The sequence below is a fragment of the Neoarius graeffei genome, chromosome 13, assembly GCF_027579695.1.
Source record: "Neoarius graeffei isolate fNeoGra1 chromosome 13, fNeoGra1.pri, whole genome shotgun sequence".
NCBI classification, from domain to species: domain Eukaryota; kingdom Metazoa; phylum Chordata; class Actinopteri; order Siluriformes; family Ariidae; genus Neoarius; species Neoarius graeffei.
Genome location: NC_083581.1, coordinates 42,534,115 through 42,554,867, shown reverse-complemented (window position 1 = coordinate 42,554,867; position 20,753 = coordinate 42,534,115). Strand labels below are relative to the sequence as shown.

Sequence of the window (20,753 nt, the reverse complement as noted above, 5' to 3'; positions counted from 1 at the left end):
GGGGGTGGGGACAGTTACAGGTGTGATACACCCATCTAATCGGTATTCATTTGAAATAGCCACTGGCTTCAGTTTGTCTGACTTTTTTGCAATTTGTATTGAAACTACATAACATTACTGAATGCTCTTCTTACTTTTATGTAGCCAATACTTATGTTTACAAGGTTCAAACTTCAAAAGTCTTGACTAGATATATTTATAGTGTGTTTTTTTACAAGATTTGAAGACCTTTGAAAATAGGTTTTTGTCTAGTTGTGTTTACACTGAATTTTAATAAAAATGAATTTCGTTACATTTACTTTACTTTCATATTGTTATTGTTGAGGTTTTCTAGAATATCACCACATATGCCACTTTTGCATAGATGATTTTAGTTAGATGAAAAACTTAAAAATGTCAAGGTGTAGCAGACTGCCTCAAACTGTCTGAAAGGCCCCGAACCTCTAAACAAATGAGACAAAAATATTATACTTGGTAATTTATTTATTGAGGAAAATGATCCAGTATTACATATCTGTGAGTGGCAAAAGTATGTGAACCTCTAGGATTAACAGTTGATTAGAAGGTGAAATTAGAGTCAGGTGTTTTCAATCAATGGGATGACAATCAGGTGTGAGTGGGCACCCTGTTTTATTTAAAGAACAGGGATTTATCCAAGTCTGATCTTCACAACACATGTTTGTGGAAGTGTATCATGGCACGAACAAAGGAGATTTCTGAGGACCTCAGAAAAAGCGTTGTTGATGCTCATCAGGCTGGAAAAGGTTACAAAACCATCTCTAAAGAGTTTGGACTCCACCAATCCACAGTCAGACAGACTGTGTACAAATGGAGGAAATTCAAGACCATTGCTTCCCTCCCCAGGAGTGGTTGACCAACAAAGATCACTCCAAGAGCAAGGCGTGTAATAGTCCGCGAGGTCACAAAGGACCCCAGGGTAACTTCTAAGCAACTGAAGGCCTCTCTCACATTGGCTAATGTTAATGTTCATGAGTCCACCATCAGGAAAACACTGAACAACAATGGTGTGCATGGCAGGGTTGCAAGAAGAAAGCCACTGCTCTCCAAAAAGAACATTGCTGCTCGTCTGCAGTCTGCTAAAGCTCATGTATATAGAAGGCTATTGGAAAAATGTTTTGTGGATGGATGAGACCAAAATAGAACTTTTGGTATAAATGAGGAGCGTTATGTTTGGAGAAAGGAAAACACCGCATTCCAGCATAAGAACCTTATCCCATCTGTGAAACATGGTGGGGGTAGTAACGATGGTTTGGGCCTGTTTTGCTGCATCTGGGCCAGGACGGCTTGCCATCATTGATGGAACAATGAATTCTGAATTATACCAGCAAATTCTAAAGGAAAATGTCAGGACATCTGTCCATGAACTGAATCTCAAGAGAAGGTGGGTCATGCAGCAAGACAATGACCCTAAGCACACAAGTCGTTCTGCCAAAGAATGGTTAAAGAAGAATAAAGTTAATGTTTTGGAATGGCCAAGTCAAAGTCCTGACCTTAATCCAATTGAAATGTTGTGGAAGGACCTGAAGTGAGCAGTACATGTGAAGAAACCCACCAACATCCCAGAGTTGAAGCTGTTCTGTATGGAGGAATGAGCTAAAATTCCTCTAGTGTGCAGGACTGATTAACAGTTACCAGAAATGTTTAGTTACAGTTATTGCTGCACAAGGGGGTCACACCAGATACTGAAAGCAAAGGTTCACATACTTTTGCCAACCACAGATTATGTAATATTGGATCATTTTCCTCAATAAATAAATGACCAAGTATAATATTTGTGTCTCATTTGTTTAACTGGGTTCTCTTTATCTACTTTTAGGACTTGTGTGAAAATTTGATTATGTTTTAGGTCACATTTATGCAGAAATATAGAAAATTCTAAAGGGTTCACAAACTTTCAAGCACCACTGTACATATATTTATAAAAAATACAGAAATAAATGTTTACATGTTCAGAGAGTATGTGTAAGGTGACTCATTGGTGTCATGTCTCATGTTCTTTTGAAAAATACGTAACACTGAATTGGTTTTAAATGGATATGGTCTTGGTCAGGGTTGTTCATAGTGGCAAGCAGTATTACCATGCATTCACACTAGTGGGCAACAAAGCGACAGGTTCAGCAATGTGCAATGTACAACAGTAATGCAGCAGTGAACAACAGCAGCAACAAAGCAGCATGTGAGCTGATAGTTTGAACTTGATGCAAATTAGGCATAACTCTGTAAAATGACATCCAAACTATTGGCTCAAGTTATTCCTCTCAGCAATAGTATGGTGAATGTGGTTACAAAATTCTTTTTTTTTTCTTTATTCAGTTCCCCACTCATGACTTAGCTCCTACTTGTAATTAGTTCCTATGTACTGCTTGACTTGGAAAAAATGTTTTGTTTTGTTTTTTGTATCCTGCCATATGTACAACCTCTCATTAAATGTGTATAGAGACATTATGAAGAAAAATAAAGCTTGGAAGAAAGTAGCAGAGATTAGTATTATATAATTTTAAATGAAATGTGGTACTTTAAATACATTCCAGAGTGGTAAATCATGCATTGTAGCATTTCTCATAGGAACTAAAATTGCTGGTATGGATGGTAATTGCCCACAAGCAACAACAATAGCGCTTGCTCCATGCCCACAACAGACAAACTACAAGCAACATGAGCGACTTTTCACCTGCTAGGCTGAATGCAGCTGAAGCAGTTGCTTATGTCCCCAAGCAACCAGGGGCCATTGTAAGTGAGTATTTATAATTATTGTAATAGAGTACAGAAAAGCATTTCTCACTTATTATACTTGTCATTCATAAGAATTTATAACAAAAATTGAAACAATATCTATTGGGAATAAGGGACAGGCTTTTGCAGTGTAAATTCCCTGGTCTGCAAAGAGTGTCTGGGTTTTACTGTGTGTCATCCAAGCTAATTTCAGTAAAGAGGTCCGCAGAATCATTCCCTGAAACACATAAACAAACATGAATATCACGAACAGCATGGCATATGCTTCCACATACGCTGTATGACTGAAAATATCAATTAATATAGTTACATCAAAACGCACCCATACCACCCTAGTGTATTTCAGTGGAAGAGGGGCTAATATTTTTTGTGATGCAAGAGTAGGAAAAAAAATTTAATTAACAGCTCCTCCATTTTTTGCCAACCAACAAGATGACAGTCCTGTCTACTTGTGTTCTACTGGCTCATAAATTCACAGGTAAAAGTTTGCCTAGTCTTTCATATCACATGTCCTTTCCCCTTCAGTGAATGTTCTTTTCTGTCAGGTGAATTTTACTGGCATCACTGTTTTAGCTGAAAAAGCTGAATTTTTCAGATGTCTCCTGTATTGGTGCAGTAACAGGTAATACAATCATAAACGCTACAGTTAATCTTGTATATAGCTAGCAAACACTATGCATAATGTATTACCGTATTTTCTGGACTATAGAGCGCACCTGTATATAAGCCGCATCCGCTCTATTTTTTAAAAAAAATTTAAAAAAAGATATACAAGCCGCACCGGGCTATAAGCTGCAGATATCTATGTTGAAAAATTAGATATTTACTGCATGTACAGAACGATTTTGTACTGTAAATGTACATGTATGTACCTGAACAGATTCTTTCCGAACAGTGCCTTTTAACACGGCAGCAACTTTGCTGATTAAAACGGAACAGAACCAAGAGAAAATAACCGGTATTTATTTACCTTCATTTCTCCTGTGTTTGAAACCACAAGTCACTTTAATCATCTTCGCTGGATTTGAAAATAATTACCAGTTAGTAATTTGTCGTGCGTGTTCTATCTGCCAAAGATCTGCTAATTCTTCTTTGCATTGATTTTTCGTCTATCTTATTTTTGATTCTACTTCCGGTTAGAGCGCCCCTAGCGGTGGAAGAAAAATCCACAGAATAGCCGCACCTTTGTATAAGCCGCATGGTTCAAAACCTAGGAAAAAAGTAGCGGCTTATAGTCCAGAAAATACGGTACTGTGCATTCAGACCAAAAGCAGCAAGAGCATCAAATTTCACTCTGCCTGCCCTGCCAATGACACTACTGAAGTTTGTAGATGCTCTGTGACGTAGATGAAATAAGCGATTACAAGTTTGTTCGGAATGCTTGGTCTTGCAAACTTTATGTAAAGGGGCCACAAAGCAAACAGACATGTCAACCGGTATCACTGTGCTGACTGACCACAAGTAGGGTATTAGTTAACCTCATGAAATTGATCGATGAAGGAAATTAATGAACAATTATCATTACATGTTTGGTAAGAAAATAAACTAATGACAAACTAATTAAAAGCCATTTGTGTGGTGTTGATGCTAAGTTAAAATCAACATGCAGTTTATAAGACGCATTTACTAGCCTTGGTCTTTTACTTTGTGTGTAGAGGACATTAAAGTATCTGTGGTCCTGGTTGGTCCTGTTTGAAATAATGGGAAACCCGCCACTGCAATTATTAATTTCTCCTCCATTGTACTTCTGAACAGCTTGAACAGAACCAAAATTTACACTTTTGTGTTCTCTAGTATTCTCTAGAGCAGAGCAGATCCAAATTCTGATTGGTTGCTAACGAACTGTGTCATAGCTCATGACCATAAAGTTGCCCAGATTTCAACTTTATTCCGATGCCCCCACTGCCCAAGATGTGCTGCCAACAGTAATGCCTCTGCTCACCACTGAGAAACACTGGCTCACATAAAAAATGAAAGCCTTCCAGTCACTTGGATTCTCTTGCCGCTTTTGGTGTGAATGCACAATTAGCCTCGGTGGAACAGGACTTATGTGAGTGGTGGTTCTATGGGAGCTAATACACGGTGCATAACAACATATGAGCTAACTGTACACTTACAAAGCGACCTGTATTGTAGGCAGATCTGACAAACTGGCAACATAGTGAACATGTGTATTAGCAAACTGATTGTTAACATATTTATACCCACAGTTAACATTGAAAACATAAGACATTAGGCTTCCTGTTTGTACACACCAGTGTTTGTGTCATTGTTGTTGTTTTCGTTGTCATTGTCTGTAGTTTCATTTGTGGCTTGTTTCGTTAGTTCAGATTCTCCACCAATCAGCTCCAACTCCAGATTAAACTCTACCTTCTTCACTGGAGAATTCAGACTCAAATCAGACGTGAAGCTGTTCTCTTCTGCAACATTCTGCTGCTCTGAAGGGCAGAGAAAAGAAAGGAAAAGAACTGTCACTTAAGACACACTGTCTAGCTGAGACTGGTCTTGCAAGCTGTCCTTGCAGCTTTTCCTAAATCTGTTGCCAAGAACCAGCCACTTTCACAGAAATACACCATTTCACTGGCATCGGAAAAAATGCAGCTTGTCCTGTTACCTATAAACTTAAAGTTACAGCTTTACCTCTAACTGTTACAAAGCACTGACACTGGAGACTCCTTCCATACATGTTCAATAAATGCCTCCTTATAGAAAACTTCCCCATATCAACTATTACACATTTTAAAAATGCTTTTATTACCAGTGCAATCATATAATCCTGTGATTTGCAGCAGCACTACTGTCAGACCAATTTGAATCAACAGAGTTGGATCAAATGATCATTAGCACAATGAAGCTTTACCAGAGTACGGTGTCTGCTCAGGCATCTCTCCAGAACATCCATTGGCTACAGGACTATTTTTGTTCGGACTGTCTTCCTGAATGTAATCCAGATTCGTAGAAGATCCTGTGCAAAGATGCAAGTAAAAAAAGTATAAATTTTCTGATAGAAAGAGCCACTAGACATGAATCATGTTCTCAAACAACAGCTTTTCCATGACAACATTTAGTTTTTAACCCACATGGCTGATGTTAGTTTTAATTGCCTCAAAACTTTTCTCAGAGCAGAAAGTGCCAACCAATAACACAATTTTCAATCCTAAAACTACCCACATTGCCAGATGTTCTTTCTGGTAATTCTGTCATTTTACCATAGTTTTACCCTTAGTGTAGTCAAAGGTGTACATTTAAATATTTTTCCCACCATTTTTTAAACTAAGGAGTATCTATGTATGACCTTTATTACACATAAATGAGCATCACATAAAGCAATTGTGTAAAATTTATGAAAGGTGACATCTGAAGTTTTAGGAGACTTGGCAAGGACCTTTAATTATCATTATGGGTCGACTCACAGAGATTGTTACTAAAATGTTTTACTCCTTAGTATTTATTAGAAGGTATAGAATGTACGCATAGTGCTTCATATCAGTGTTATAAATGCAAATTTGATTATCACTTTTGTTTAATGGATTTCAAATCAGTTAGAATATAAGCTTTGTAAATAAGTGTAGATTTTTCAATATTTCATGAATCATCAGGGAAAATAGATAGTTTAACTACAGAAATCAGTGATGTCATATCAGACAAGCTTAGCAGTTTCTGAGTCAAGGCCAAGACCACAGAGAGAGGTGGAGGATGGGCCTGTGTGCACCAACATACCTCTCTACCAAAGAGTACAGAAGGAAATGACATTTGTAGTGCATTCATATTCAGTTTCAGTGATTAGTATTAAAACCAGATTTTCCATTCGACTGAAAAATTAAGGAACAATGCGTGCTTCTGTTAACAACTGTTACCAATCTCAGCTGTAACTTAAATTCTAGTTTATTAACAGGGGCAGATCCAGGAAAATGGGAAGGGGGGGTCAACCCAGTAAGGCCGGGGGTTTTAATGGCCATGCCGTTCGTCTTTCTTTTTGTCACTCTTTCTTTCTCTGTCTCCCTCACTCATTTTCTTTCTCTGTCTGTCTCTCTTCTCTTTCTTTTTTCTACAACCCCAATTCCATAAATTTGGGACACTGTGTAAAACATAAATAATAAACAGAATATTTATTATTCATGGGTGGCACAGTGGTGTAAGTGGTTAGCACGGTCGCCTCACAGCAAGAAGGTTCTGGGTTTGAGTCCAGCAGCCGGCAGGGGCCTTTCTGTGTGGAGTCTGCGTGGGTTTCCTCTGGGTGCTCCGGTTTCCCCCACAGTCCAAAGACATGTGGTTAGGTTAATATGGGACGGCCTTGGACTGAGGTGCCCTTGAGCGAGGCACCTAACTCCCAACTGCTCCCTGGGCGCTGTTAGCGTGGCTGCTCACTGCTCTGGGTATATGTGTGTGCGCTCATTGTGCATGTGTGTGTTCACTGCTTCATATGGGTTAAATGAGGAATTTCACAAGTGTGTGATGAATAAAGTTGTACTTTCTTAATATGACGATTTGCAAATATTGGAAACCCTATATTTAATTGAAAATAGTACAAAGACAACATATCAAATGTTGAAACTGATAAATTTTATTGTTTTTAAAAATATATTTACTTATTTTGAATTTGATATCAGCAACATGTTTCAAAAAAGTTGGGACAGGAGTATGTTTACCACTGTGTTGCATCACCTGTGTGAATGCTGTGTTGTGTTATATACTCACAGTCAGTGCGTTTACATGCACATAGAGAAAATCGAATTTCTGCCGTTGCTCGACTGAAATCGAAGTTCTAAATGGCATGGAAACACCTTAGCTAGGCTGAAATTGAACCGAACTTGATTTCTCGTAATCGAGCTGAACGACCTAGATTATGCGATTTTTGCCGAGCTACTTAGTGCATGTATACCCTATCGAGCTACGTAGTCCAGCTACTTACTTCAGCACTGCCCCTTCCGGAAGTGACGAGTGACGAGACCACAAGCGGGAAACACAATAGCCTCGGTCGAAAAAAAAAAAAAAAACAGCCTCGGTCGGCATGACACGTCACCTTAGCCGCCCATTTTATTAGGAACACTTCTGTTCGTACATACAAACTACAAACACTCTTCCTGTGAACACGGAACTGATAACTTTGTTTATACTCTTGAATAGCTCTTCTTCATGATGACAACCGGAAGTGTACCAACACGATGGGGCGTGTAGCGCCACCTGTGGCTCGGATGCACAATGTACCTCACACAATAGCTCGATTTCCTTGTGTGCATGTAGGATTGGATTTCTCTGGCACCCCTGCTGGGACCCTTTGCTCGATTACCGACAGCAGCTCGATTTGGATGTGCATGTAAACGTACTGACTGTTTAACAACACTCTGTAAACGTTTGGGAACTGAGGAGATCAGTTGCTGTAGTTTTGAAAGAGAAATGTCCCATTCTTGCCTGATACAATTTCAGTTGCTCAACAGTTCAGGGTCCCCTTTGTTGTATTTTGCATTTTATAATGCACCAAATGTTTTAAATGGGAGACGGGTCTGAACTGCAGGCAGGCCAGTTTAGCACCTGGCCTCTTTTACTACAGAGCCATGCAGTTTTAATATGTGCAGAAAGCAGTTTGGCATTGTCTTGCTGAAAAAAGGAAGGCTTTCCCTGAAAAAAATTTTTACCCTGTCCACACTAGGGATTTTGTACTGATACGATACTACTTTCGTACCGCAACACCTGTCCACACTAGCAACTATACCGGTACTGTAGCGGTATAACTGTATCGGTACAAAACCCACAAATGTATGGGTTTCATACCGGTACAGTATCGGTACTGTAGCACTTCGCTGTAGTGTGGACAGATGAAGCGGCTCTGTATCGATACAAATATAATGTGCATGCGCAAAGTCACACACCTCAATCGATGTCTTCGCTGAATAAAATAGTGAAGAACGGAGATTCGTTTTCTTTGTTTCTTTCTCAACTGCCTCGCGCGTTTTATACGATTCGACTGAATAAATGACCACCAGAAATACAGACTGACAACAAAAAGCACACATGCGTTGTTTCATCCGCCATATTCTCGGAAGGAAGTTACTCGGTAACCACGGAAACATTTTGCGCACGCGCATTTCAACTACCGTGAAAGAAAACCACAAACATTTCTCGCTAGTGTGGACAGATGCACTAAACTGTACCGGTATACTTTGTATCGATACAGTTATACCACTATCGTACCGGTATATATGTGAACACAGCTTTAGTCTGGATGGTAGCATATCGCTCCGAAACATGTATGGATCATTCAGCATTAATAACACCTTCCCAGATGTACAAGCTACCCAGGCCATGTGCATTAATACAACTACAACCTCATATCATCACAGATGCTGGCTTTTGAACTGAGCACTGATAACAAGCCGGATGTTCCCTCTCCTCTTTAGCCTGGAGGACGTGGTGTCCATGATTTCTAAAAGGAATTTCTACTTTTGATTCGTCAGACCTCAGGACAATTTTCCACTTTGCCTCAGTCCATCGTAAAAGAGCTCGGGCCCAGAGAAAGTGGTGGTGTTTCTGGATATTGTGTGGTTTTAACTTGCATTTATGGATGCAGTAATGAACTGTTTTCACAGACGATGGTTTTCTGAAGTGTTCCTGAGCTCATATAGTGATTTCCACTACAGACATGTGTCTGCTTTTAATGCAGTGTCCTCTGAGGGCCTGAAGATCACAGGCATCCAATGTCAGTTTTCAGCTTTGTCTCTTGCATACAGAAATTTCTCCGGATTCTCTGAATCTTTTAATCTTTTCTACCAGAGATAATGTGATCCCCAAATTCTTTGCAATTTTTCATTAAGGAACGTTATTCTTAAATTGTTTTACTGTTTGCTCATGCAGTCTTTCACAGAGCAGTGAACCCCTCCCTGTCTTTACTTCTGAGAGATTCAGCCTCTCTGGGATGCTTTTTTTATAGCCAGTCATGTTACTGACCTGTTGTCAATTAACTAAATTAATTTTTTTTAGCGTTACACAACTTTTTCAGTCTTTTGTTGCCCCTGTCTCAACTTTTCTGAAACATGTTGCTGACATCAAATTCAAAATGAGCATATGTTTTTCAAGAAACAATAAAATTTCTCAGTTTCAACATTTGATATGTTGTCTTTGTACTATTTTCAGTGAAATATATGGTTTCCAAGAATTGCAAATCGTCATATTCTGTTTATTTATTTATTTATTTATTTATTTACATTTTACTCAGTGTCCCAAATGTATGGAATTAAGGTTGTATTTCTCTTATTTTCTGTCTCTCTGTGACTCTCTCTCTCTCTCTCTTGTTTCATCATCATCATCCTAATCAGAGGGATGTTATCTTTCTTGCCTTTGGTTTGTTCAAAGGTTCCTATGGGCTCTATACTCCGGAGGGGAGTGTCATGCTCGCCATTCGTCAGGTCAAAGGAGTATCTCTGGACACACACACACACACACACACACACACACACACACACACACACACACACACACACACACACAAACACACAATTAATCAGCCATTTCAATACCGAAATTTTTAAACTATAAATCTATTTTTTAAATATAAATTCCTTCATCTTGCCTTTCCTTTCTTCCAAAGAATGTACAAAATGACAGCAAGGACGATAATGATAATGAGGATGAAGATGAGAAAGAAGATCCCTACAAATGAACAGAAAACATACACATACTGTATGTGAATAATAAGGAGTTTAATAAAAGATAAAGATGTTATTGAATACATTGCATCTGCTCATTATGGAAAAAAAACACAAACACAAACATCCACACTTACCTGCAGCTTTACCACTTCTGTCATCTCCTGCAAACACAAGTACGTGGTTATGAAAGAGTGGGAACTGTGATCATTACAGCTATGTAAAACATAATCAGTCAGGGTTTGATGCTTTATATCAACTTGCAATTACAATTTATCTAAAAATCCTCTCAGAAATCCTGTCAGGTTAGCTCGTTACTGTAGCACACTAACTCAGAAATAGCAGTGAAATTCCAAATATAGTTAATATGACTTTAAAGTGCATATCACGGGTAAATTCAGGAGCAAGATCAATGTAATTCTCCTATTTTATATTAAACTTTGGTCAAATATCTGTCACATTTTGCATTTTGTGCAATTTTTTTTTACCTTGCGCAATATCAGAAAAATTCAGTTGAAATCAAGCCATTTGAGGCAAATTGGTCCGCCTCTGAAAAAACTTGGCATTTGGATTTCCCAGCAAACATTGATTTTTCGTGATGTCGCGTGCAGGATGCCTCCTTCTGAATCCTACGTCAGCGCTGGTTTGTTTATGAGAAAATGACCTGGTGGTTTTCTGCAAATTTCTTCAACGTTATCATGTAATTATTAAAATGGTTAACAGATGTATCGTAGGAGGGTGTAGCAACACCAATCATGATGGGATTAGTACTCATCGTTTCCCAAAAGACCGGACAATGAGAGAGAAATGGGAGCGCTTGGTCTACACAGGCTGTGCACTGAAACCGTGCAAGCTCTCGCAGCCTGCTGGCGCTTCCACAGGTGACGTCACGAATCTGGCTCCAGACTCCCTTGGGATTTTTCCAGGCGCGTTTTGTTATTTTATTTTTTTCTGCTGTAGACAGATGGCCTTGTGCAAAATTACCCTTCTGGATGAGTGTGTAAAGGGACATACTTTCATATAAAAAAACCAAAATTGGTCCAGGATATGCACTTTAAAACCCTCACAGAAATCCTGTCAACTTAGCTCACGCCAGCTACTTAGCATTACCCGTAAATATTATGAAAATTTATGAATATGACTTACAAATCCTCTCAGAAATCCTGTTAGATTAGCTTATATTAGTGAGCTGCCTTACAGCAGTAATTAGGATTATGAATATTTACAAAATATAACCTAAATATCCTCTCAAAAATCATGTAAGCTTAGATCATAGTGAACTTTAGCTGTGAGAATTATATATATATATATATATATATATATATATATATATATATATATATATATATATATATATATATGAGTGATTCCACGCTTATGGGTACTGAAATGGGGACATGAACTTATTTTTAAAAATTCACCTAAAACCATTTCTTTTTTTACCATCAGGTCACAAAACATGTAATCTTTAATGAATGATATGTTAAAAGATAACTTTAATTTTCTGAGATGTAATAAAAACATATTTATATGCCAAAGTCAGAACGTAACAGAAGTGTTGTGGACATATATATTCTCAATTTTCACAATGTAGAATTACTTTTTGAAAACATAGGAAGGTGATGTTTTAGCAAATATAATTAATAAACATGTGTAGTAGAATAAACATACACATTCTTTCAATAAGATTAACATGGTATATAGCTAGATTGTAATTAATTTGTAACAGACGCGAGATGGACAATCGTAACAGAAGTAATGTAACAGACATCATTTTGGAACTCATAGGCTTGACTTTGGCATATAAATATGTTTTTATTACATCTCAGAAAATTAAAGTTATCTTTTAACATATCATTCATTAAAGATTACATGTTTTGTGACCTGATGGTAAAAAAAGAAATGGTTTTAGGTGAATTTTTAAAAATAAGTTCATGTCCCCATTTCAGTACCCATAAGCGTGGAATCACTCATATATATATAGGGGCGGCACGGTGGTGTAGTGGTTAGCGCTGTCGCCTCACAGCAAGAAGGTCCTGGGTTCGAGCCCCGTGGCCGGCGAGGGCCTTTCTGTGCGGAGTTTGCATGTTCTCCCCGTGTCCGTGTGGGTTTCCTCCGGGTGCTCCGGTTTCCCCCACAGTCCAAAGACATGCAGGTTAGGTTGGCTGGTGACTCTAAATTGACTGTAGGTGTGAATGGTTGTCTGTGTCTATGTGTCAGCCCTGTGATGACCTGGCGACTTGTCCAGGGTGTACCCCGCCTTTCGCCCATAGTCAGCTGGGATAGGCTCCAGCTTGCCTGCGACCCTGTAGAAGGATAAAGCGGCTAGAGATAATGAGATGAGATGATATATATATATATATATATATATATATGTGTGTGTGTGTGTGAAACCTATGAGACCTCTGAGAAATCTTGTTAGCTTAGCTTATATCAGCTAGCTAGTCAGTGTTCACAGTGAAGACTGCAAATTTAGGACTATAACATGAAAATTTTCTTAGAAATTCTGTTAAGTTAGCTCATATTAGATCATTAGCTAGCATTAGCAGTGAATATTATGAATCCTCTCAGAAGTCTTGTCAAGTTAGCTTTTATTAACTCATACAGTTGTGAATATTATGAAAATTTGTGGATATAATTTCAAAATCCTCTCAGAAATCAAGTCATGTTAGCTCATTTCAACTAACTAGCCAGCATTAACTGTGAATATTCTGAGCATTTCTAAATATAACCTAGAAATCTTGTCAGAAGTCAAGCCACATTAGCTAGCATTAGCAGTGAAGCTTATGAACGTTCTCTGCCTAGCTCATGTATAGGCTTAGCTAGATGTGTTGAAAAGTTATATAGCTACATCTCACATTAGTGTATTAGATTCACCTGTTTATATGGGTTGTTACTTGTTTAATTTATTTTAAAGCATATTATTCAGTAATTAATAAATATTCTATACTCACTACAGTGTCACTAACAAGAAAAGTAGTATAGTTACTAATGTGAGAAATGCACGTGTTTAAGGAAGTTTTTGTAGTGGTAGTAGACTAAAAAAGTCGTGTTGTGCTGAAATGTACATGAAAAACTGAAGCAGAAAGAATGTGAGATTCTTGTGGTTAGTGCAGTTAAAGAAAAAACTACCTCCGTGTTATCTCAGTTGCAAGCAGATGTTGGTTTCAAGAGACTAATGCTGTGTGTGTATAAATTCTAATTTGTAGTATTGTAGATCACCAATATTAATTTGTCAGATGCTTTTATTAAAAATATTTTATTATTATTTTTTTTTAAAAAAAGCATAATCTTAACTTTTTTTATACTATGGCTGAAAGAGTCTGAGAAACCTACCATGGGTAAAGTTCAAAGGGTGTGCAAACTTTTCCACACAATTGCGTGTATTATTAGATACAACTTGCTGTTTGTACTTTTGATTTGAATCACTCCATCTTTTTTATTTTAGTGCAACACACTCTGGAGGAAGACAGCAGCACACCCACACAGACCAGCACAGTGTGCAATTTAAAGACATTTATTTATATTTGTGTCATTGTGTTCTTGTGTGCAGCCTGCCTGGCTATGTTTCTTCTCTCGAAAGCGATTGTTGCTTTGGGCGTTACTGTAATCTGTCCGTTGTCAGAATACAACTGTCACTAACTGACTTTGAATGCCACCTGTTCACCCCTCGCCTTTAACTGCATGACCACATTCACTACTGCACCTTTTTATTTCTTTGATGTGTACTGAAGAATGCAGCGCTTGTGTCCGTGAACAGAGAAAGAGAAAGAGAGAGTACAGCTAAACACTAAAATGGGACAAAATGCTCCATTAAAATATAATTTAATGCAAAAAATGTTTATACTTCCATACGATATAATTAATGCATTAAATTAAAATATCATTGATTTTTCCTGGTTAAATATTCTAATAAAATCAATCCATCTCTCATCTGTGGGAAGAAACCCACAAAGGTAGGATGAGAACATGCAAACTGCACACAGAAAGGCCCCACAACCTTCTTGCCGTGAAGTGACCGTGCTAACCACTGCACCACCATGCCGCCCCCTCTTCACAGTTATCATCAACTCAATGCCTGAAGTATAAAAAGTCTTTCTTTCAGTTATTCCGCACTACAAACAAAACAACGGAAAAAGCTTGAGGATCAGATAGCAAACTGACATTCAATTGTGCAAAACTTAGCGATTTTATTTTCCACTTAATCTTGCAGTATTTCTAAAATTTATTAGCATTTCCAATTTGAATTAAAAAATGTAATGCATTTAAAACAATAATTGCTCAACCTGGGTATTACATACTACATCTGTTACATGCTTGATTATGGGATATTACAGATTATGGTTATTATAGATTTTTCATATATGGGGGCTTCTTCAACTAGGAGCATTTTTGGCCTTGTGAACTTGTAGAAAAAAAGCTTGTTCAAATCACACATCACAGACTTATAAGTTTATCTAATTTGTCTAGTTTTAAAGTCCAAGAGAGGACGCACTGCCATCACAAGATAATTTGGTAATTTTTGACATTTTTTCAGACCCTTAATGAACAAATATCATTTCTATCACATCTAAATATCTGACTATTACTTAAAAATAGTATGGTATGTAACCCCATAACAATATACAACTATTTTCATTACTAGTTTTGCTAGTTGATACAAATTTTACAATTATTATACATTTGTGAATTAAATTAATTAAATGTCACAAGGACTAAACAGCTTACATCCACCACAATCTGAAATATAATGTTGGCTTGGGAAGAATCTGAAATAAATAGGTTTTAAAATAAATACATTCTATTATTATATTCAGTAGAGTATAATCTCACAAATTATGAAATGTTTAATGTATTGTTAGAACTTAATGTGCTTGTACCCAATCAGGGCGGCATGTGGTGTAGTGGTTAGCACTCCAAGTTCAAACCCCATAGCCGACAGGGGCCTTTCTGTGTGGAGTTTGCATGTTCTCCCCGTGTCTGCGTGGGTTTCCTCCGGGTGCTCCAGTTTCCCCCACAGTTCAAAGATATGCAGATTAGGTAAAATACCCAGCCACTTGGGTTGTACAAGACAGTGCATACTTAGGCTACATCCACACGACAACGGCAACGAGATTTTTTTTTAGCGGGTAAAAAAAATATCGCGTCCACATGGGCAACGGATCAGTAAAATATCAGGTACATATGGCAACGCAACGCTTGCTGAAAACGATGCAATACACATGCCACACCTCTACGTGCGCTGTAAGACGGTCCCATCGGAGACACCAGAACAATAGAAGAAGTAGGACGCATGCGCATAAACCCCTTCTTCTACCCAGCGTGAATGAGTGAGTGCTGCTTGTTCTAGTCATGTGGTTGTGACGTCATCGTAAACAAATCTGTTCTACTCATCCAGACGACTTTGCAACGGCACCGTTGCCAGATTTTTCCACTCTGGAAACCGTTCTCAAAAAATATCGTTTTGGGGCACCCAAAACGCCGGTGCCGTGTGGACGCCAGGCCTAAACGATAAAAAATTTTATCGAATTCACCTGAATCCGTTGCCGTGTGGACAGGGCCTTAGTGCCAGTACCAAGCCCAGATAGATTGGGAAGGGTTGTGTCAGAAAGGACATCTGGTGTAAAATCTATGCCAAATCAAATACGCAGAACAGATCCCCTGTGGCAACCCCTAACAGGAGCAGCCGAAAGAAGAAGAAGTGCTTGTACCCTATCAGCGTAGATTGAAGGGGACACTCTTGTCATTTCCACCACAGAGGGAAATTACTATGGTGGAAATAACATTTTGATAAATATAAATATTTCTACAAATGGCATTGTATCAATAGGGGTACAACAGCTTGTCACTGGGGCAGTACTCTTTAAGGTACTTATGTGGCGGCACGGTGGTGTAAGTGGTTAGCACGGTCGCCTCACAGCAAGAAGGTTCTGGGTTCAAGCCCAGTGGCCGGCTGGGGCCTTTCTGTGCGGAGCTTACATGTTCTCCCCGTGTCTTCGTGGGTTTCCTCAGGGTGCTCTGGTTTCCCCCAAAGACATGTGGTTAGATTAATATGGGACGGCCTTGGGCTGAGGTGCCCTTGAGTGAAGCACCTAACTCCCAACTGCTCCCCGGGCGCTGTTAACATGGCTACCCACTGCTCTGGGTATGTGTGTGTGCTCATTGCTCATGTGCATGTGTGTGTTCACTGCTTCAGATGGGTTAAATGCAGAGAGGAATTTCACAAGTGTGTGATGAATAAAGTTGTGCTTTCTTTCTTTCTTTCTTTCTTTCTTTCTTTCTTTCTTTCTTTCTTTCTTTCTTTCTTTCTTTCTTTCTTTCTTTCTATACTGCTTGGGAACATATATGTACCTTTTTGGCTCTAAAAAGGTACACATAGTTACCTTAAGATCTGTTAAGGAGCCCTGGAAGGTATATTAGTGTAGACTGTATTTTGGGGGACAGAAATGGCTGTACCCCTGTTTCTGACAGTGTATAAGAATGTTGAAAAGTAAGAAAAAAATCATAATGGTAAAAAGTTTCTACGATGATTTTATTGTTAATTTAACAAAGAGAAAGGGAATTGTCCAAAATTATATATATGTTTAAAAATATGACCAAAGGACATGAAAATGCTTGTAGTCTAAGACACACCCTTATACTTGGCTCTGGCTGCATCTGGCTGTGTGTCTCTGATTATGTGTCTAAGCACCTTAACACCCACCTCTTACATTATTCATAAACCCCATCAGATACCTCAACACACACGCATGCACGCATGCATGCACTGCACTGCACTGACCTAAATAACTCCCCACAGAAACACAGACCTGATTAACACATATAAATGGTGTGTGTGTGTGTGTGTGTGTGTGTGTGTGTGTGTGTGTGTGTGTGTGTGTGTGTGAGAGAGAGAGAGAGAGAGAGAGAGAGAGAGAGAAGAGCCCCTTTTACACAACCTGTTCAAGGCGGGAATCTTATGCCTTTATTCCACCTCACATTCTGTATAAAATGTCTCGGAACAGGGGTCTGGTTGTTCTGCCTGTGAGCCAGTACAAGTGATTGTAACAGAGGCCGAGTCAACGTGTGTGTAAAAGGGACAGCCGGCATTGCAGAACAGAGGTGTGATATTTTTTCACTGACATTCATTTTTGACATTTTTCTTTCCGAGACCAGCCTGATTTCAAATGTCTCTGTCTACGGTGTTGAAAGTCTGCACATCTTTCTGCCTCAGATCGCTTCCTACTTCTCTTCACTTTCTCCTCCAACATGTTCTGATCACACAGCAACTTTGTTTGTGTTTGAAGAGTGGTACACTCTTCAACAAGTGCATGGCTAACAAAAGTGTGCTATACATCACCCTAGACACCAAAGCTCTATTGTGTTATATGTCATGCAATTAGGAATGATGGCACGCTGTGTAAACACACACACAGGCTGGCGTGGCTTTATTTGGTTCAGTGTAAATCACTAAAGCTGGAATGTTGGGGGATCTTTACTGCAATATTATGGAACAACTGGGCTAGAGAGAGAGAGAGAGAGAGAGAGAGAGAGAGAGAGAGAGATGTGTGTATGTATGAGGATAAATGTATATAAAAGATGAAGTGTGTTGTGTCCTACCTCCATTGGGAGATGTCATGGTGATAGATTTTGTGGTGATAGATTTCGTGGTGATAGATTTCGTGGTGATAGAGTCCGTGCTTTTTCCAAAGATGGTATCGTCTTTGAGATCATCTCCATGTGTGCTGTTGTTACTGGAAGAAAGTGGTGTGTCTGGGCTAGTGGAGGTGTTCAGAGTGCCCTCATGCAGCTGTATGGTTGTGTTTACTGTCTCAGTATCATTCACATGATTCAAGCCAGATTCTTCCACCGTTTTGTTTGATAAATGATCAGAGGGAGTAAAATCCGGGTTGGTCCCATTGTTTTCTGCAGTGGAGCCTGAAACACTTGTGACCATGCAGACGTACAACACAGTCACTAGAGGGAGGGAGAGAGAGAGAGAAATAAAAAAAAACAAAGAATGAATAAGATAGAGAAAGAGAAAGACAAGGAGCATCAGAAAGAGAAAAAGAGAGACAGGCAGAGTGAGAGACAGATAGGGAGATAGTAGAATATTAATTACATTTCATTTGAAGAGAAGAAATTCCATTAATTCAATTTTTATTTATATATTAATGAAGCATTTTCTCCCTTTTTTTAGAACTAACGTACAGTATATCTGGGGCGGCACGGTGGTGTAGTGGTTAGCGCTGTCGCCTCACAGCAAGAAGGTCCGGGTTCGAGCCCCGTGGCCGGCGAGGGCCTTTCTGTGCGGAGTTTGCATGTTCTCCCCGTGTCCACGTGGGTTTCCTCCGGGTGCTCCGGTTTCCCCCACAGTCCAAAGACATGCAGGTTAGGTTAACTGGTGACTCTAAATTGACCGTAGGTGTGAATGTGAGTGTGAATGGTTGTCTGTGTCTATGTGTCAGCCCTGTGATGACCTGGCGACTTATCCAGGGTGTACCCCGCCTTTCGCCCATAGTCAGCTGGGATAGGCTCCAGCTTGCCTGCGACCCTGTAGAACAGGATAAAGCGGCTAGAGATAATGAGATGAGATGAGATGTATATCTGCTCTACACACACACACACACACAATCCAATCCCACGTCTTCCTGCAGTTATTTTTCACAAGATGATTTCTAATGATGTTATCTGGTTCTGAACCTAAAAACATAAACAAACAAAAATCCTGACCAGGATGAAGCAGTTCCTGGAGGTGGGTGATTGAACGCAGCATCATTTACTGTTTTCTATATTAATGCTAGGGGCCTTTCTTCATATATAACCACCCACAGCTCACACTCCTGCAGCTTTTTCTTTGGGTCTTGTGGGATCCTAGTTCCAATACACATTCATACCATAGATTATACACTTTTTACATCTCTCTGATTATTTATTACATATAATAATGCAATAGATTTTCCCAGCATGCATTGTATAATAATATTCTTTAAGATGTTTATGCAAGTGCCCTCCTCGTTTCCTGAAGTGGACGAGATTTGATTTGAATTTATTTGAAGTGTTTAAGAAAAATGAAAAGTAGAAAAAAGATTCTGCAGCAAAGCTGTCTGACTTTAAGAAATATTCACCAGCTGTGAAAAATATTCTATACTCAGGTCAAGGCTGCAGGGCATTTACATTAAAACAGATGTCCTTAATGTGTATTTTTTGAAAAAAAAAAAGACAGAATCCAGTCCAAAAGTAAAAAGAACATTAAAAGACAACAGTGACTCTGGGATTTGAACAAACTACCTTCTGGTCAACAAAAAATGTAGAAAAGGTTCAGTTAAGACAACAAAAAAAGAGAAGAAAAAATAGACAAAATATAATAATAAGTAAATGAGTAATAAATGATTTGTTCTGCCTTAATAAGCCATGAATAAGGCAGATGTTCTGTTGGAACCAACTTAACCACTGGATGAATGAAATACAAACTTCTCTTTTGATAATGAAACAAAACCATGGTTAAAAACCGTTTGCTGAACAGAAACAAGCTCTGAGAAAGCTCTGAGATGATGAGCAAGCTGGATTTGAAATGAATTCATCGTAAACAGAAAATATAAACCTAACAAAATGACACTCAGGTAATATATAATGATGTAAATATATGCAGTATAGTAACTGACTGAGTTTAAAAAAAGTTAACGTATTAATATTATTTTTTAAGATGAGGTTAGAGCCACATGGCTGGATAAAGGTCTTAAAGCATAATAGATGTTCTCAAAGACAAAATCTGTTTTTATCAACTAATAAAAGAACTTAAATGTGTCTTACCAAAAGCAAAAGTAATCAGATGAAGGCCACTTTGAGACATCTTTTCTTTTTTTTAAATCAGTATCCCTCCCAGCACTTGTTAGATAGAGCTTAAGTTGCACCTTGTACACACGAAATGGCTTCTTGTTTCCACTTTGTCTTTTGTAAAGCAAGCGTCATCACTGCATGTGAGACCGCCAGTGTGAACAGGATGCCTGCATGTTCTAACCACTCACAGGAAGTCAAACTCACAGAAAACAGTGAGATGTTTGGGTGATGATGCAGTCTAAGTTTTGGGATCTTTCATGCTACTGGATGGTTATAAACGCAGCAAAGATATAAATCACCGTTTCTACCATTTTTTCTCCAAATCTTGAGAAGCTGTTTTATCTAAAGCACTGACAACCTCTCACACTTAATGAAACCAGTAGGTCTGAAGAGCAAAATGAGGAACTGTGTATCAATGATGCTGTATTATGGAGGAATATGGAGCTAAAACCTTAAGATCCCTGAGCTACTTCAAAAGGAAGATCATGAAGAAGCTCACTGATCTCTTCCATCTTTGCACCAGCTGTTTAAGCAGTG

The 20,753-nt window shown here is 38.7% G+C and overlaps 1 protein-coding gene across 1 annotated transcript; it reads right to left on the bottom strand.

The window, feature by feature from the left end:
- Nucleotides 1-471: 471 nt before the first annotated feature.
- Nucleotides 472-20,343, bottom strand: LOC132896730 (TNF receptor-associated factor family protein DDB_G0272098). The gene is made up of 8 exons (XM_060937762.1): nucleotides 20,190-20,343; nucleotides 17,997-18,353; nucleotides 10,535-10,561; nucleotides 10,322-10,401; nucleotides 10,088-10,172; nucleotides 5,615-5,719; nucleotides 5,010-5,192; nucleotides 472-2,971 (listed from the first exon to the last, which is right to left on the bottom strand). Exons 1-8 carry the CDS (start codon nucleotides 20,227-20,229, stop codon nucleotides 2,919-2,921), a joined length of 930 nt encoding a protein of 309 aa, XP_060793745.1. The 5' UTR covers nucleotides 20,230-20,343; the 3' UTR covers nucleotides 472-2,918.
- Between the last annotated feature and the right edge of the window lie 410 nt (nucleotides 20,344-20,753).